Source organism: Asparagus officinalis, chromosome 5 (genome assembly GCF_001876935.1).
Source record: "Asparagus officinalis chromosome 5, Aspof.V1, whole genome shotgun sequence".
Classification (NCBI taxonomy): Eukaryota; Viridiplantae; Streptophyta; class Magnoliopsida; order Asparagales; family Asparagaceae; genus Asparagus; species Asparagus officinalis.
The window spans coordinates 76,877,430-76,894,262 of NC_033798.1; the positions used below are offsets into that span (position 1 = coordinate 76,877,430).

Consider the following 16,833-nt stretch of genomic DNA (forward strand, 5'->3'; position numbering starts at 1 on the left):
CTCGGGATAAAATTCCCCAGATTTGGATTCAGGTATCTTCTTCAATCAGTGAAAGACTAAACTGGTAACGTGTGTTAGGTTTTGGCTTATCCCTATTTAGGATTTGGGATAAAATTCCCCGCACGTGTAAGGCACGAATTATGGTATTATTAATAACAACCTGCCACAATATCGAATATGTGGGCTTTTGTTTTTTTTACGGTCAAGAACTAACCGACAACGTGTGTTAGATACCGACTTATCCCTACTCAAGCTTCGGGATAAAATACCCCAGATTGGTATTTTGGTGTCTTCTTCAATCGGTAAAAGACTAAACCGACAACGCGTGTTAGACGTTGACTTATCCCTACTTAGGATTCGAGATAAAATTCCTTGTACATGTGAGGCACGGATTATGGTGTTATTAATAACAACTTATCACAATGTCGAATATGTGGGCTTTTGTCTTTTTTACAGTTAAAGACTAACCGACAACGCGTGTTAGGCGTTGACTTATCCCTACTTAGGTTTCGGGATAAAATCCCCCGCCCCTGTTAAGCATGGATTATGAGAGTTAAAAAGGTAGTGAGTTAAAAAGGTAGTGTCTTCTCTTGGGGCAAAGACAAACCCAATACTGGAAAGGAAGAATTTTATATTCTATTTCCAATTGCAAAGGAGACTCGAAGTGGGATTTCCACCTCGAGAATCTGAAGAGTGAAACTAAGAGTGGGATCTCCACTCCGAGAATCGAAAAGATTCGGATAATCCTAACTGTCAGAAGGTTTGATTACCGAACTAAAGGTAAATTTCTCGTTTATCGAGAGTGAATTGTGATTATGGCCCTAATTATAGGAAGGTTTGACCAAGCAGGAGTTTGAGGTGACCCTAACTATAGGAAGGTTTGATCACTTAATTTGAAAGTGGACCTCTCATTCATGGAAGGAATCAAGAGGAGATTTTGGTTTTGGCCCTAACTGTAGGAAGGTTTGACCGAGTGGGTGGTTTGAGATGATCCTAACTGTAGGAAGATTTGATCGCTCGATTTGTGGACCTCTCGTTCATTAGATGAATCGAGAGGGGATTTTGGTTATGGCCCTAACTATAGGAAGGTTTGACCAAGTAAACAGTAAGAGTGGGAGTACAAATTACAGTAGGAGTGTTGATTCGTACAAATCACTCAAAGAGGGTTCCTGGTATTAAGTGGCAAATACATAACACGGAGTGGTTTGATAATCGTCAATGATCAGGAGATTAAATTTCTAAATACTATGTCCGGACTCTAACAATGAGAATGTTGAGTGCACAGACGTAGCGGGAGTTTGTGTGGGAATTTTTTATTCATCACCTTCTTGTAGTGATCGGGTTATCCCTAAAAATATACTATGTAGAATTCTTTCGGGAACTTGCCGTTATATGAATTACCTACCCCCAGCTTTTTTACAAAACTGGGTCTAATATTAAACTCAGTTGGATGACCGGGTTATCCTTAAGAATATTATGTATAAAATTCTCCAGGAACTTCCCGTCGAAGGTGGGAAATAGTTTAGACTCATATACCTATTGGAGTATCAGGGAACAGTTTAACCTCATATAGCGGTTGGAGGATTGAGAAGCAGTTTATACTCGTATACTCTTCGGAGTGTTCGTTCGACTTAATTGAGCACTATGACGCCGGCTTCAACTAAGGTTTGGATGCTATTCTTGAGAGCGAAGCAAGCCTTGGTAGGATGAAGGATCCTCCTGTGGTACGCACAGTACTTCGGATCCAAAATATTGTTAGCTTCCTCCTGATCTGTGATAGGTGGTAGCTTGATCTTGTTATTTTCAAGGAGGGACTCGAAAATGGATGGAACGTCTTCGTTCTTGAAGGAGTACTCCTTTTGGAGTCTTGGATCCGAAGTCTTTTGCTGTCTTCGGGGTTGTTGTTGCGACGTCTGATTAACATCAACAACTGCTGCAGGTGCCTTCCCCTTACCACGGGAGGTGAAGTTTGAGTTCGGAGGATTAGCCATCGGTTGGCCCCTCTCGGCCTTCTTCCTTCTGAGGAAGCGTTCGGCCCGCTCTCCGTGCATCTTCAACTCTTTCCAGGTATTAAGGGTGCTACTCCCATAACTTCCAACACGTCCAAAGAGAGGTTGTTGTAGCATGTTTGGAGGATAAAGTCCTCTGTGATTGGATCTTGGCAGTTCATAGTCATATTCCAGAAGCGCTTGACGAAGTCGTCGACCGTTTCCCCATCCTCCTGTTTCTCCTCGAAGAGTGTCCTGATGGATATCTCGGCATCGTCATCAAAGAAGTTGTCAAGGAACAAGCTCTCCATATCGTCCTAGATGTTGATGTTTCCAGGCTTGAGACGGCGGTACTAATCGAAAGTAGGCCCGCGAAGGGTGCCAACGAATGCCCGAACCATCAAGGCTTCGTTGCCAGAAATCATGCCCAAGTGGGATTTGAAATAGATCAAATATTGAGTGGGCGAGCCCTTCCCGTCGAACGGCATGAAGTTGATCAAGTTGAACTTTGCCGGATACGGGATCGAATCTCACTCTCTTGGGTAAGGACACGGAATCTCGGTCTTCTTCACCTCTCGAGCAGACATCAGAGCGTCAATTTTGCTCTCGAGATCCTTCATCTTTTCGTCCCTGTCTATATCATATTTTGGATAATTTCCAAGATGAATAATGTGGCCACCCCCAGTGTTGTTGTTCTCAGTAGAGCCATCCCCGGTGTTTTGAACAACGAGAAGGTTATCAGTATTAAGGTGTTCATCCCCATTTGAATCGCTAACCGCTTGGCTAATATCGTTGCGACGACTGGATTCACCTATCTGATTCGACAAAACTCGGATTTGTTGGTCATGTTCTTCCCTCATCCGCAGCATAGCCATTTTTATTTCGAACTTGAATACTTGCTTCTGCTTGGCTAGAGCATCCTCAACCATTTTGGCTACTTCCTCGGTGTTAATCATAAATACTTCGTGGGATTATCCTGGGCTAGATATTGTTTTGTCAGAAGCGACTGCAGAGTTACAATCTGATGCTTCATCATCCGAGGATAATCCCCTCTGCATTCTCTGATAATCTTTGTGTCTAGTGGTCCCTGCGCGTAGCCGAGTCAGATGATGCGATACAAGGGGGTCGGAGCTAGAAGGTCGAGCCGACTTTCCCTTATCAACCATATTTACTGTAACTTTCAGAAATTCATCACCTTGAATGACCGATCGTTTCTTATGGAAATGCTTTGGCTTGGACTTAGTCGTTCCATTGGAGATCCTCTTGAATACCGAGACCCTCTACGGAGCGGTCTTAGGGCAGCTACACGCTTATAATACTATCCTGATAAGTTTGTTACATGGACAGTGAGAGTTCGCTTCCCGGGTACTTCTCTTTCTAGATTTATTCGTACCCCCAGTCCGATAGTACAACCCATCGATGTTGCGGTCAGAGTAATCTATAGGCTGTTGGTTTGATTCCTTAGATGAAACACTATCGTCTATTCGGCACATCTTCTTCTGAATAGGTAGCGCTTTATTGGCTTTAGCATGAATCACACGTTTGGAATCACACCTGTGTGAGGACGAAATTTTAACGGGCTCCTGGTTTTGTGCAGGCATCTCCACACGGGTAGTTACGGGAATCAACTTGTTAGGATGTCGCGTACGACCTCTATTCTGGATGGTTGCTCGGGGTTCCTTCGACGGTCCCAAGCATTCCTTAATAGGCGCTTTGCCTTGATCTTCGTGTAAAAGACCCAGGCGACCCTTCAACGGAATTCTAAATTTGGAGAGATCCATGTCGCCGTAGGATTTTCACCGAAGGTATGGTGGCAGAAAGAGTGGGATCCGAAGTTGATGAAGGCTGGGGAGCAACGTTGCTTACTTTTGCCTTAGGCGTTGATTTGGCCTTTGGCATCCAAATTCGTTTGGATCTCGGCGATCTCTTAACCGCCTCTACATTTTGCATTTTTTGTGCTTTTCGCACAAGGATCTGGGCATGTGCAAGAAGTGCGTGACGCTTCTGAATGTGCTCTTCAAGAGTGGAACGGTTCCGTTTGACACGAACTCATTCGTTAGTAGGTGGTTGGGAGGAGGTTCCTGAAGCTCGCTGTGGCTATGGTTTAGCCATTTGGTGTCTCCTGGACTTCAGATTCGCTTGGTAGCAGAGCTCATCCACTTGCTGCAAAGCCTTAGTGAATTGACGGGCAAGACGTTGACGATGCCTTTGACGAGCCCTCTTCGACAAATTTTGCACGCCTTCAACAGTCAACTCCTTAATGGAGGCGGTGTCCGGATCTGTGGCTTTGGCTTCATCGAACGTCGCCATGTCATCGCGAGGTGCAACTGCAGCAGCGGCAACGGAGAGATTGTCTTCTTGGGTATTCAGATCTGAAAACCAATGGATCTTCCAGGAGGAGGAGGCTCAAACTTCTATTGGTCAAACTCATATTCGACCTCTTCAGCCACTAGGATCTTGATCGTCGGCTACGGCACGACAGCCTCGGCGACGAGACTATTGCCTTCCACTGTGGTCGCCAACTTGTTTGGGGAGAAAGTTGATGTATTCATTACAGTGTTTGTTACAACTTCAATCGTTATAAAACAAAAAGATTAGTCTTTTTATAAGACCCTTACACAATGAAAACAAAAAAAGTACAACTCTCGTCAAACAGCGCAACGGGTGTTTATCGTCCGCTGCTTGCGTGTGATCTTGGCCTGTGACGAGGATATTGGTATCCGTGGACCACCAGACGATCAGATCAAATCCGAAGCTTCGTTGATTCACGAGGGAATCAAGAAGTCGAAGCAATTATCTCAGCAACGGCGAGATAATCACTCTTCTCGAGATCACCGTAACTGGGCAATCTCAAGGCAAAGGATCGGGACATGTAGATCTAACGAGCTCCTCTTCTTTATGTCAACAAACTCGATCCGATCTCCTCCTCTCTTCTGAAATTCGTGCTCCTTCAGTCTTCAGTTTAGCAGGGCTTCGCCAACGCTTGAGAATTCTAGATCTGAAAAATAAAAGCCCTGGAGCTGTATTTATAGGCTTTGGGACCTTTGTTTTCGAATAAGAACGATCGATTCACTCTTATCTTCAGTTGTAACCACTTAACCGCGTTCTTGGATAGATTCAGATCAGTTGGAACAAATCCATGTGGTAAACGTTGAAAAACAGCTTAAAACAGCCAAAAAATGGTTTTCGGGGCTACGGACACCCGTGGGTTTCTCGGCTTGGCCGAGACACTCATGGGTGTCTCGGTCTGGCCGAGACACCAGTGGGTGTCTCGGCCTGGCCGAGACACCAGTGAGTGTCTTGGGTATTTTAGCTCTAACTTTCTCATATGAACTTTAAATAATATGATTCAAGATGCGTTGGAAAGATGACGAAGATATCTACAATTTTTATCTTTTAAGATTTTTCATATTCGAATTGAATTATGGCCAAAATCTTCATTCTTCTTCGAGACACTAACATTGTCTCGGAATTCTGAGGCAGTTGGTATTTTGGCTTTATCTCTCGCATACGATCTCAGAATGAGTTGATCCAAGATGTGTTAGAAAGCTAACAAGGAACTCTACAGCTTTTATCTTTTAAGCTTCTTCAGATTCAAAGTGAATCACAATCAAAACAGCTCTACAATATCCAAGATACCTATGAGTGTCTCGGCCAAGCCTTGGCCGAGACACCTCTTGGTGTCTCAGCCAAGCTTTGGCCGAGACACCTATGGGTGTCTCGTTGAGGCCTGGAGCACTGTTCCACGCATTCTGTTCGTTTTCACCGTATCTTCGTCATCCGAACTCGAAATCATGCGATTCAAAATGCGTCGGAAAGCCGACGAGGAGATCTACGAGCTTCCATGATTGAATAATATGTGGAGTAAACGGGACACGAGGGGCGCTTCGTCTTTCGTAAGCGACACGTAGCTCCCGATCCATTCGTATTTTCGTTATTCCAAAGTTTCGATGCTTAGCATGGTTCGTCAACTCACTTCATGCGCTTGTCATCATCAAATGAGCTTTTGTGACTCGGATGGTGACGTTTATCGTCTTCTCTTTGTCTCGAGCCGCGTGCGAGGACCTATAGGTAATTTTTTACGACTACATCTAAGTGTTAAAAATAAATCTTTAGAGTATCAAAGTGAAAAATGTATAAACTTTATAGTACCAAAAGTGTTAGAAAATAACCTTTGAGGTGTACATATTAGGGTATCAATGTGCTAAAAATGTTGGGTATTGAAGTTTGAAAGGTGTTATTAATATTTAGATTACTGAAACACGCTTTATTTGAAGAGGATGAGTCTTAAAGAGAGAAATCATAACTAAAGGGTTTTTTCGTCGTTGAGGGACCAAATTGCAAGACTCCTTCGGATTTGAGGGACTAATGAGCGCTTAATACGGAATTATTGAAGGTTTGAGGGACTAGTAGCTAACAACCCATAAATAAATAATAGAGTCGATAGGATTTAAGGGACTAGATGGCAAAATATATGATTTGTGCCGGACTGGGTAACAAATTTAATGATCTGAGCCGTCAAAAAGAAGTAATAATTTATCTCCACAGCATCAAAATTTAGATAAGGTTCCCGTACCTTTTAGCACACGTGTACATCTAAAACCACCGGGCCGCGTACATACAATCATCAGATGATTATCAGGAAAGCATCCGACGGTCCAAATCGACCCTATCGCCACACCGAAGCAAAAACCCAAAAAAAGCTGCAATTTTTCCAACTTCGCCCTCGATGTCTCGCTCTTCTTCCTGTTTGCTCCCCTCCGAGCTGGTCAACATAGAGGAGAAGAAGCAGGGGGACTATGTCGGACGAGGAGCATCACTTCGAGTCAAAAGCCGACGCCGGCGCCTAAAAAACCTACCCTCAACAAGCTGGAACCATCCGCAAGAACGGCTATCTAGTGATCAAGGGCAGACCTGCAAGGTATTTTATTTGAAGAAATTTTCAAAACAGACTCGGCATAAGTTTTAATTTTCAAAATCGACTCATTTTTTTTTTACAAAAATCGACTCACTTTTTGCCACGTCAGCTTAATTTCATTCCTAAACAGTCGTGGTTGACAACCCCGACTGTTTAGGAGGTTGTTAAACCCTAATTAGAAACTTTAAACCCGATTTTTTATGCCCTAAATAGTCGGGGTTGGTAACTCCGACTAATTAGGAAATGAGATTAAACTGACATGACAAAAAATTGATCGGTTTTTATAAAAATAAAAATAAATCGATTTTGAAAATTAAAACTTGATTTGAATCTGTTTCGAAAATTTTTTCTATTTTATTTTGGGCCTTTTATATTTGAGGTGACAGGCTTTGATTAGTTGCTATGCGATTCTTCACGGCAATTTTGTCGTAGGTTGTCGAGGTATCTACCTCCAAAACGGGCAAGCACGGTCACGCCAAGTGCCACTTTGTGGCGATTGACATCTTCACTTCGAAGAAGCTCGAAGATATCGTTCCTTCCTCTCACAACTGCGATGTAAGAAATTTATTTATTTTTAACCTTTTAGATATGACTTGTTTGGTAGCGGCTTTGTAGCTGTCTGCCTTTTCTTCCCCGTATCAATTATGTTCATGGTTGGGGTGTTATGGAGATTGTTAGATGGTACTGGAACTTTTTTCTTTTTTTTTTTTTCCCTTCAAGAATCCTACATTTTAATTGGATTCTTGGACTAGGACTAGGACATTTTAATTGGATTCTTGGACTAAATTTGAATTGTAACTCTTTTATGGTGGGTTGGGATTTGGAAAATTTTGTTCTCTCTAAATTATTACGTTGGGTAACGAGTGTTATCAAACATGACTATTATTTAATGGATAAATTAAATTAATATTACAAGTCCCATTAAAGTATTTTCAGTACTTTCTGTAGTTAGCTATGTAAATATTAACAAAGCAAAATTGCAATAAAAAAAATTTGAAAGATGATAGCATGAAAATATAATAAAAATAAAACACAATATGAAAGAAGCACATTTTCAGATTTAATATATGTTAAAGAAAAATGTTTACATATATTTCACATCGAATATTTCTTGTCGTAGGGAGTACATATTGGCTAACAGTATAAAAATTTCATATGTGACTAACCCGATTCCATATACTTTATCTTCATCTTTTGTTGCAAATTATGATTTCCTATCCTGGTGAGTGTTTTCAGCGAAAGTTGGCTTCATTGTTGATTCCATTGAAACTTTAATTTGTTTACAAAAAATTACAATGAAAATAAAAGAAAATACAACTCTCGAGAAAATAACACAGAAATTGTTTATCAACTCCTGCTTTTGTGGGACTTTGCCTGTGCCGGGAACGTTTTAATTCGTGGACCACCGATACGTAGATCGTGAGGTTGTTTTGAGATCCTTCCTTCGTTTATCGAAGTATGGATTTGAAGCGAATATCTTATCGATGTAAGATGTTCACTCTTCCAAAGATCAAGTCTGAGCTTAGATCTCTAGGAATCACCAAACACTGTTTATGAAGGGTGAAAATTCTCTCTTTCTTCCTCAAAATCACCGAAAGCTCAAGCCTTTTCTGCCCCAATCTGCCCCTTGTCCTTTATTTCGTGTCTAGGGAGGTATTTATAGGGGTAGGAGTGCACAACAGTTGAAATGGAGGCGAAACAATTGACAAAATAACTGTTCTTTGGCCGCTGCAGTCTATACTGCCGCGGCCATAGGCTGCCGCGCCTTAGCCGCGGTACCTTGGTCTGCCGCGCCTTAGCCGCGGCACCTTGGTCTGCCGCGCCTTAGCCGCGGCACCATTGGCTGCCGCGCCACAGTGCTGCATGATGACGTGTATATTGTTCTTCTATGTTGTCTTGAGTGGTGTTTGGACGTCTGTAAGTATTTTTTGACGCCTACAGATACCCCCTCCAAAGTATCTCAGACTCATCATTTTTTAGAGAGGGGTCTGGGACACTTTGGATATGATAAACTTTTCCTGTAATTTCTCCAGTGCTTTGTTGAGGAAATTGCGTAGAATGGTCTGTGAATGGCTTCAATCCTTGACTTCTTTATCTTTTAGCTTATTCAGTGCTTTGTAGAATAGCTAAGATTCCTCCGGTGCTGCGTCTATCGCGTGGCCGTCGTCGAAGTCTTGAATCAGAACTGTTGTTGAAGAATGGAGAAATAGTTTATACTCATATGCTCTATTGGAGTGTTCGGGGGACAGTTTAACCTCATATACCCGTTGGGAGGTTCAAGGAGATGCAGTTTATACTCATATACTCATCGGAGTGTTCGGGTAGGTATTCCAAATACAGAGGGAGATGTATGTATCCAGATACCCAAAGAATTATTGTGTATGCACAGTACCCTTGCACGATAGTGTGGATTACGACAGCATCAACTGTCGCGACAGTCTAGACTGCCGCGCTAGAGCGCGACAGCATAAGGTGTCGCGCTTAAGCGCGACGACATCGGGTGCCGCGCAGCGCTTCGACCAGTCGGGTTTATAAGACTGGTTTGGGCTTTTTCGGGTCATTCTTCCCCGCTTCTTTGAGTTCGAAATTTCCTTAAATACCCTATAAAAGGATCTCTTAGCTTTTCCCCTCTCCACTTCTTCGTATTTGGGCGATTTCTTGCTCGAATCAAATCTAGGGTTTTGAGTCCTCTTTGATTCAGAGCCTTTTTCTCGATCAAAACTTAATTTTGTTCAACCCCTGGTAAAACCGCACCCATATATCGTGTTTTAAGGTTCTCTTTTGGTTTCTTGCTTGAGATCTGATACAAAACCCTAACTTTCTTTATTTTTCAGACTGTTTCCACCATGTCACCAAAGAAGACTCATGCTTCGAAGGGAAAATCGGCGGCACCAGCACCTGAGGAGGTTAAGGCTGTCGTTCCTTCCTTTGGGGGTAAGTTTCTTCAACTTCTCCTTATCTGAAATTGTTGATTTTGTGCATGTAGCCTCGTTTGTCTCCATTGAGAGGTATTCGGGAAGAGTTGACATCCCCCATCGAGGGGATCGATGCTACCAAATACATATCCCGTTCAATCACGATGTGTACCGCAGCCAAAATACAAATTCGGCTTAAACTCATGACTTTTTGAAGTCTGGAATCGTCGTTCAGTTGCCGCGGCAGCTCGTACTGCCGCGCATGAACGCGACAGCGTATACTGCCGCGGTAACGCGCGACAACAATAGTGTGGGGCTTCGCTCTGTTTAGCCTTTTTTATCAACTGTTCTTCTCTGCAGTTCCTTTCCCCTCTGTGGTCTTTTCTGATAGAGAAGACCCAGGTCAGAATGGTACTCTTCACGCCTCCTTTCGCGGCGACTTTCTGGTTAGAGAGGCTCGCCAGTTTAGTGAAGACTGTGATAATAGTGTTCCAGAGTTTATTCGTGAGGGAGGTCGTCGCACTCTGCGCGCTTTGCTGACCGACTCACCCTTAACTCCAACCCGAGATTCTACTGAACCGTTGAAGAAGCCTGATTATCTGTTCGGAGATTCGATAGAAGATCCAGACAATCTCTGCCGTGGCCCTAAAATTTGGTTGAATGAGCACGAAGGTGCTTTTCTATTCCTTCCTCCATTCCCTCGCCAATATTCAATTCTGCAATTAAGGAATCTGGCTGTTTCGAGAAAATGGCGTGGCATCTAACAGAAGACCATGAGCATATTCATTATGGATTCATTGGCAAAGATGTCAGCGCTCCTGGCTCCATCGGCAGGTATAATGTCCGTGGCCTTCACCCAGGGATATTTGGACCAGATAGCGGGCCCCAGAACGAACTGATGATAAGGGCCAATACGGTAAAGAATAGGCTCGCTCGGGTTGGCCGAGAACTCCCCATTCCAAAATTCAGATGTTATGGATGGGTTCATTCTCTTCCCGACAAATGGTGGGCTAGGATGACCAAGTATGTACTCAATCGTTGGGATCAAGAGTTAAGGAATTTGGGATTATATGCTCCAATCCGAGCCAGCATGCATGGTCTCCCAGTCAGCGTAGATCATTTCCTTGCCTTGTTCGAGTCTTATATTCCGGAGACCAATACATTTCTTACCAAATATGGGGAGTTAGGGCGTTCGAGTCTTATATTCCGGAGACCAATACATTTCTTACCAAATATGGGGAGTTAGGGCTTCCGCTCCACGAAATGATGAAGGATACATTTCTTACCAAATATGGGGAGTTAGGGCTTCCGCTCCACGAAATGATGAAGGTATCTGGACTGCAACTGGGGAACACTCCTTATCAAGAATATTTTCCCAACAATCGTCAACTTATGAAGATGAAGAAGGCTGACTCTCCTGCTTATGACATCCTCTGGGAATTAACTTGTCATTATCAAACAGCGATAGCCAAGATCGAGGTGAAGAGTAAGAAGGCGGCTCGAGTCAGTTTGAAACAGTTTGCTGACTACTTGTTTCAGAATCTCGAGAGCCCGACCGGTGAAGCTGTCTGCGAATCACCGGTTCTGACCCCTTCTGACGTTAATGGGCTGATTACGAAGATTAACGCCCAGTCTTATAGAACCGAGTCGTCTGAAGGCGGTTTTCTTAGGGGCACCAAATTCAGGACTTTCTTGTGGCAAGCCACCAAGAGAATGAAGCCTGCGACTCTTCTTTCTGGTTATCTGGCCATATGGCTAAAGAGATGTGTAGTGCCGCATCAGTCTTCCGAGGCGCTTCCTCTTGAGGTTCTTCTTCCCGCCGTGCAACTAGCCGTTGGAGGTAGGTTATCCTTACTCTCCGCTATGATCGCTGACCTCCATAGCGGTTTGCGTAACCTATCTACCACTTTTACCAAAGTGGGTGCTGAACCTTCAACTAAAATTCCATTGTCGAGCGTCGAACTGCCGTACACATATTTAATGGCGTGGCTAGTTCTCCATCGAGCGGACATGATGTCAGCACCTGACGCGTCTGATCCAGAAATCCCCTTGTTGCAGCTCTTAGAAGGATGTAAGTGCCGCGTTCCGCCTCCAAGACCAACCGCCCGCGAGCGCTTCCATCACTGCAATCGAACCACTTCCGACCACTCATCCCTCCGCCGATAGCCAGCAGCGCCAGCCCTCCTGTTCGCCCGCCCTCTGTTCACCTCCTCCATCACTTTGCACTAGCAGCAACCCTACTACAGCCGCCACATGCACTACCACTCCCCTCCTCGGAGCTCCCCATGCTGCGACACGTTGCAGCCACCGGTAGTGATCCTCACGCGCCTATGAGCCGCGCGCTTGCACGATCGCCGTCATCTCCTCCCCTCTCCTCACCTGAACTAGCGCTCGACCTCCACCGCCTGCAGCAGCCGTGGCCAGGCCGCCAACCCATCAGATTCCGCTGCCGGGCCAGCGCATCGAACAAACCCTACAACACACCTCGCCAGCAGCCCGATGGCCTCACCAACAGCCCTCCCCTCCTCGGCCCTGGACCGCGCACACCCCAACGCCGGCTCCCTCTCTCTCCGACCGGCCAGTCGCTGCCCGGCTGCCTCTCGCCGCGTCGACCACGTCACAACAGCCCCCTCCAAGCCTCAGATCTAATCATCATCTCGAACTAGCCGAACCGCTGCCCTCCCTTCAGATCCGTCGGGCAACACCCGCATCGGCGCCGCTACATCGTCGACAGGCCCCATTGGCCTCGCAGACAAGATCCCCCTCCTCTTGACTCAGTCAATTTCTAATTTATATTTGTAGTTAATTAGTTGCATAGATTAGATTATGAATTGTTATTATCTGCGTGAGCTTGTTGATGAATTAGTGAATTATCTATTTATGTCAATTTATAATTTTTATTATCTGTATGGGTTTGATGAATAATGTTGATTTAAATCATAGTTATGTGATAAATAGTATTTTCGGAATAATGATAATGAAGTGAAAGAATTTATTTTGATAACGGAATCATTGTGGAGAATTTATAATATTTAAAAAGAATTTATTTTGAGAAAAAGAATTATTTTTGAATAATAATTGATGAGAAATAATTTTAAAGAATTTATTCTAGGAAAGAGAATATTTTGGATAATTATAATGAGAAATAATTTTTAAAAGAAATTATTTTAGAAAAGGAATTATTTTCTGAAGTATGTAGTTGCTAATTCATGATTACATTCATGTTTGTGAATATTTTACTATATTCGACATGTCATGATGTGGTTGCTTGAAATTAATGTTATTATTATCTTGTTGTTGTGTTTGAGAACCGTTATTAATTAATGTTCTTAGTGACCTGGCGTGTCGTGTATAGGACGTAGATACCTGTGTTTTGTTGGCTTAGAAAAGCTAGAAGAGTTGAGATGGGGAATTCTTGGTTTAGGTGAACGGATGGTATTGTTGATTATTTCAAGCTCACACCAACGATATTCCTGTGTAGCGTTGGGGTGGGTCTGAGGAGATGTGATATTATGCTTGTTGATTATTCCAGGCTCGCACCAACGATATTCCTGTGTAGCGTTGGGGTGGGTCTGAGGTGATATGATATTGTGATTATTGATTATTTCCAGGCTCGCACCAATGAAATTCCTGTGTAGCGTTGGGGTGGGTCTGAGGAGATGTGATATTATGCTTGTTGATTATTCCAGGCTCGCACCAACGATATTCCTGTGTAGCGTTGGGGTGGGTCTGAGGTGATATGATATTGTGATTATTGATTATTTTCAGGCTCGCACCAGCGATATTCCTGTGTAGCGCTGGCGTGCAGTCAGTTATCCGATGATATGAGCATTGACTCTGTGTGAGATGTGGACCAGTGACCTGTTATAGGATGGCTAGTTGCATGACCTCGTTTCTTGGCTAGGCATGACTTCTTATGAGATGTGGACTAGTTATATTTCTTTTCATACATAGATCGGGATTAATGTTTAATTATCTACAATTTGAGACATATGGTATATACATGAGGGTTTCCTTGTTTGGATTATTTCGCTCGACGTACTACGTCTCTTGTTGTAGATTTTTAAATATTAATTCTATCTATTGTATGATCTTGTTGCTTGGATGGTTTCTGATCGCTACCTGTATGATCTTGTTACTTGTTTGACTTTTGGATTCATCTGATTATTAGTATTCTAGTTGCACGCCTTTATCGTTATTACTATCATCACATGTTCTATTTCTATTTCTGTTATAGCATTAACCGCGCATATATTATTATTACGGTTATTGTATTTGTTTCTGCCTTGGGGGATCTTGCCGTGTGTCCCACACGCTGACGTACTCCTATTTTTTGGGTGTACGTTAGATTTAGGAGATGAGCAGCCTCAGTTCGGGATAGTACAGGAGCCAGAGGATTTACAGCAGTAAGGTCTTCCAGATGATCAGAAGAATAATCTGAAGCTTAGACTTTTTCTTTCTGTAGTAGTTGATGAGCACTAGAACTCTTTTACAGTATTTCTTTAGTTGATAATGAACTTAGTTATTTTATCAGTACTTTTATTATGGACTATGTACTTTATTCCCGGTTGAACCGTTTTTGTAATAAGGGCGTGTTTGACCCATATTTTTATGTCTGGGATGTTTTACCATTGATGATATGTCTATTTTTATTTTGGGTTGTCTTTATATTCTTGCTATGTGTGATCGGGGACCTGTGACTTCGCATTGTACTTATTTTCAGACGCTTAGCGTATTAGATTGAGAAGAAAGGAAAAAAAGAAAAAAAAGGGTAGAGTATATTTTTTTCTCAATCTAATACGTCGCGGGCTTGTTCACGTTCCGGTTCCCGTGTATTTTGGGAAGCGGGGCGTGACAGGTTTTAGTGGTGGCCCATGCAGGTCACGGTCCCGAGTTTCTACTAGTAAGAATATATATTGGACAATTTAGATACATATCATATTTCATCCGTAAGACTACAATTAAGTTCTTATATTATTATTTTAGATTACAATTAATTTCTTATACTATTTTTTAATAACTATGTTTTAGTTCCTATTTTCCAAATATATTATTTGATTTTAACCTTAATTTTTCTTTTGATCCTCGTTCCTTCAGAATCATGGTGGGTACTCGTAGTAACGATAACCCGTCTAGTAGCAGTGCCCCACAGCCCGAAGTGGATCCAAACCAACTTATGGCGATGATTCAGGGATTGAGCAGAAACTAGCTGGACAAGTACAGTGGGAGCCTCAGCACTAACCTCCCCCTCATCCAGAGTCTAGCGTCAGGGAGTTCCGGTACATGCGACCGCCTTCTTTCTCTGGTACAGAAGGACCCCTTGCAGCAGAGGAATTCTTGAAGGTCACAGAGACTATTCTCACGGTGACCCGTATTGCCCCTGCTGAATGGGTGGACCTCATGGATATTCAGCTTACCGACACCGCTCGGATTTGGTGGACTGCAGAGAAAGCTCATTTGGAGAGACCAATTTCGTGGGAAACCTTCACAGACCGATTCAACAGGAAGTACTTCCCTCAGTCAGCTCGGGACGAGCTTTTGCGAAGATTTGTGGAGCTCAAGCAAGGAGGGCGAACAGTAGATGAGTACGAGGCCGAGTTTTCTTCTTTGAGCCGATATGCTCCCCACTTGGTTGCAGACCCCACTATCAGGAGGCATCAGTTCCAGAAGGGCCTGGATAAGTATATCAGGTTTGCTCTAGCTGGTAGAGCACTTGCGACGCATGATGCAGTGTTGGATGCAGCACGCGAGATCGAGAGCGTTCAAAAGGAACCTAAAGACCTGCACGTGATTCGGAGCAGGACACCAGCAGCTCCAGCCCGAGATGGCGAGCGTCCACCTTCGAGGCAGCAGCAAAATCCACAGCGACAGCAGTTTTCTCAGCGCCAGCCACTTCCCCCTGTGCATCCCTATCAGCACCCTGGAGTGCAGACCCGCGGCCAGTCTTCGGTGAGGTGTTCTTATTGTAGATACCCTGGGCATACCGAGCAGGAGTGTCGCAGGCGTCATCATCTGTGCTATGCATGTGGATCCTCCGACCATATCAGTCGAGACTGTCCACAGCGACAACAGGCCCGCTTTCCCCCACCTCCAGTTCGAGCGGCTCTTCCAGCTCCACCTCGATAAGACTCAGTAGCTCCAGCTCAGCACAGACCCTATCCTCGAGCAGGACCACTTCCCCCACAGCAGCAGGTATATCAGGAAACACATAGGCAGCAACCTCGGCGACAGATGTTCACGATGTCAGCTGTGGAAGCAGAGGAGAACAACCAAGTTATCACCGGTGAGAATAGTTCATTCTTAGTTTTATTTGCGTGTGAACTTCCATATTCGTATTGCCTGATGATATTATGATAGGATTTGTTTATGGGTGCTAGCCTAGATGCATTTTCATCCTCCTATAATAGGCAATGTTCTTGTTTATTTTGTTCTTGCTTTATCACCCTTTGACTCTGGGTTTCTTACTGTTTCTTGTTCTTGTCTCCTCTGTTTATGGATATCATTTCATATCTCTGTCCTTAGATTTTATTTTAATTCCGAGGGCGGAATTTGTTTTAAGGGGGTAGGATGTAACAACCGTGAATTTTGATACGTATTTAAATAAATTTTCTAGTATTTAAAATATTATATTTTATTAATACTTTTCCTAATTTCTGGAATTTTTTGAGTTTTCAAAATAAATAAATAATAAAATATATAGTCTTGCATTTTTAAGTCTGCTAAATATTAATTTACGGTTTAGTGATTTTTATATATAATCTTTTGGTAGCTAATATTATTAGTGACCTTGTTATTATTAACGTAAACCTGAGCTTAGTATATTAGTACATATGTAAAAATATAAATATTTAGCTGTTAATTATTTATTAATATTATTATGTCTAATTATTAATATAATGTTTATTTTGAAAAATCATGCAAAATATTCCCATAAAATTCTCTCCCTTAATTTCCTCCCATTTGAATTCCTTCCAAATTCTTTTCCCAATCAGCCTTAATCACTTCCCAATCA

The 16,833-nt window shown here is 43.1% G+C and overlaps 1 protein-coding gene across 1 annotated transcript; it reads left to right on the top strand.

Annotated features, from left to right (window-relative positions):
* On the top strand, positions 15,105-15,947 carry LOC109842038. The gene has a single exon (XM_020410955.1). The coding sequence runs from the start codon at positions 15,105-15,107 to the stop codon at positions 15,945-15,947; it is 843 nt and encodes a 280-aa protein (XP_020266544.1).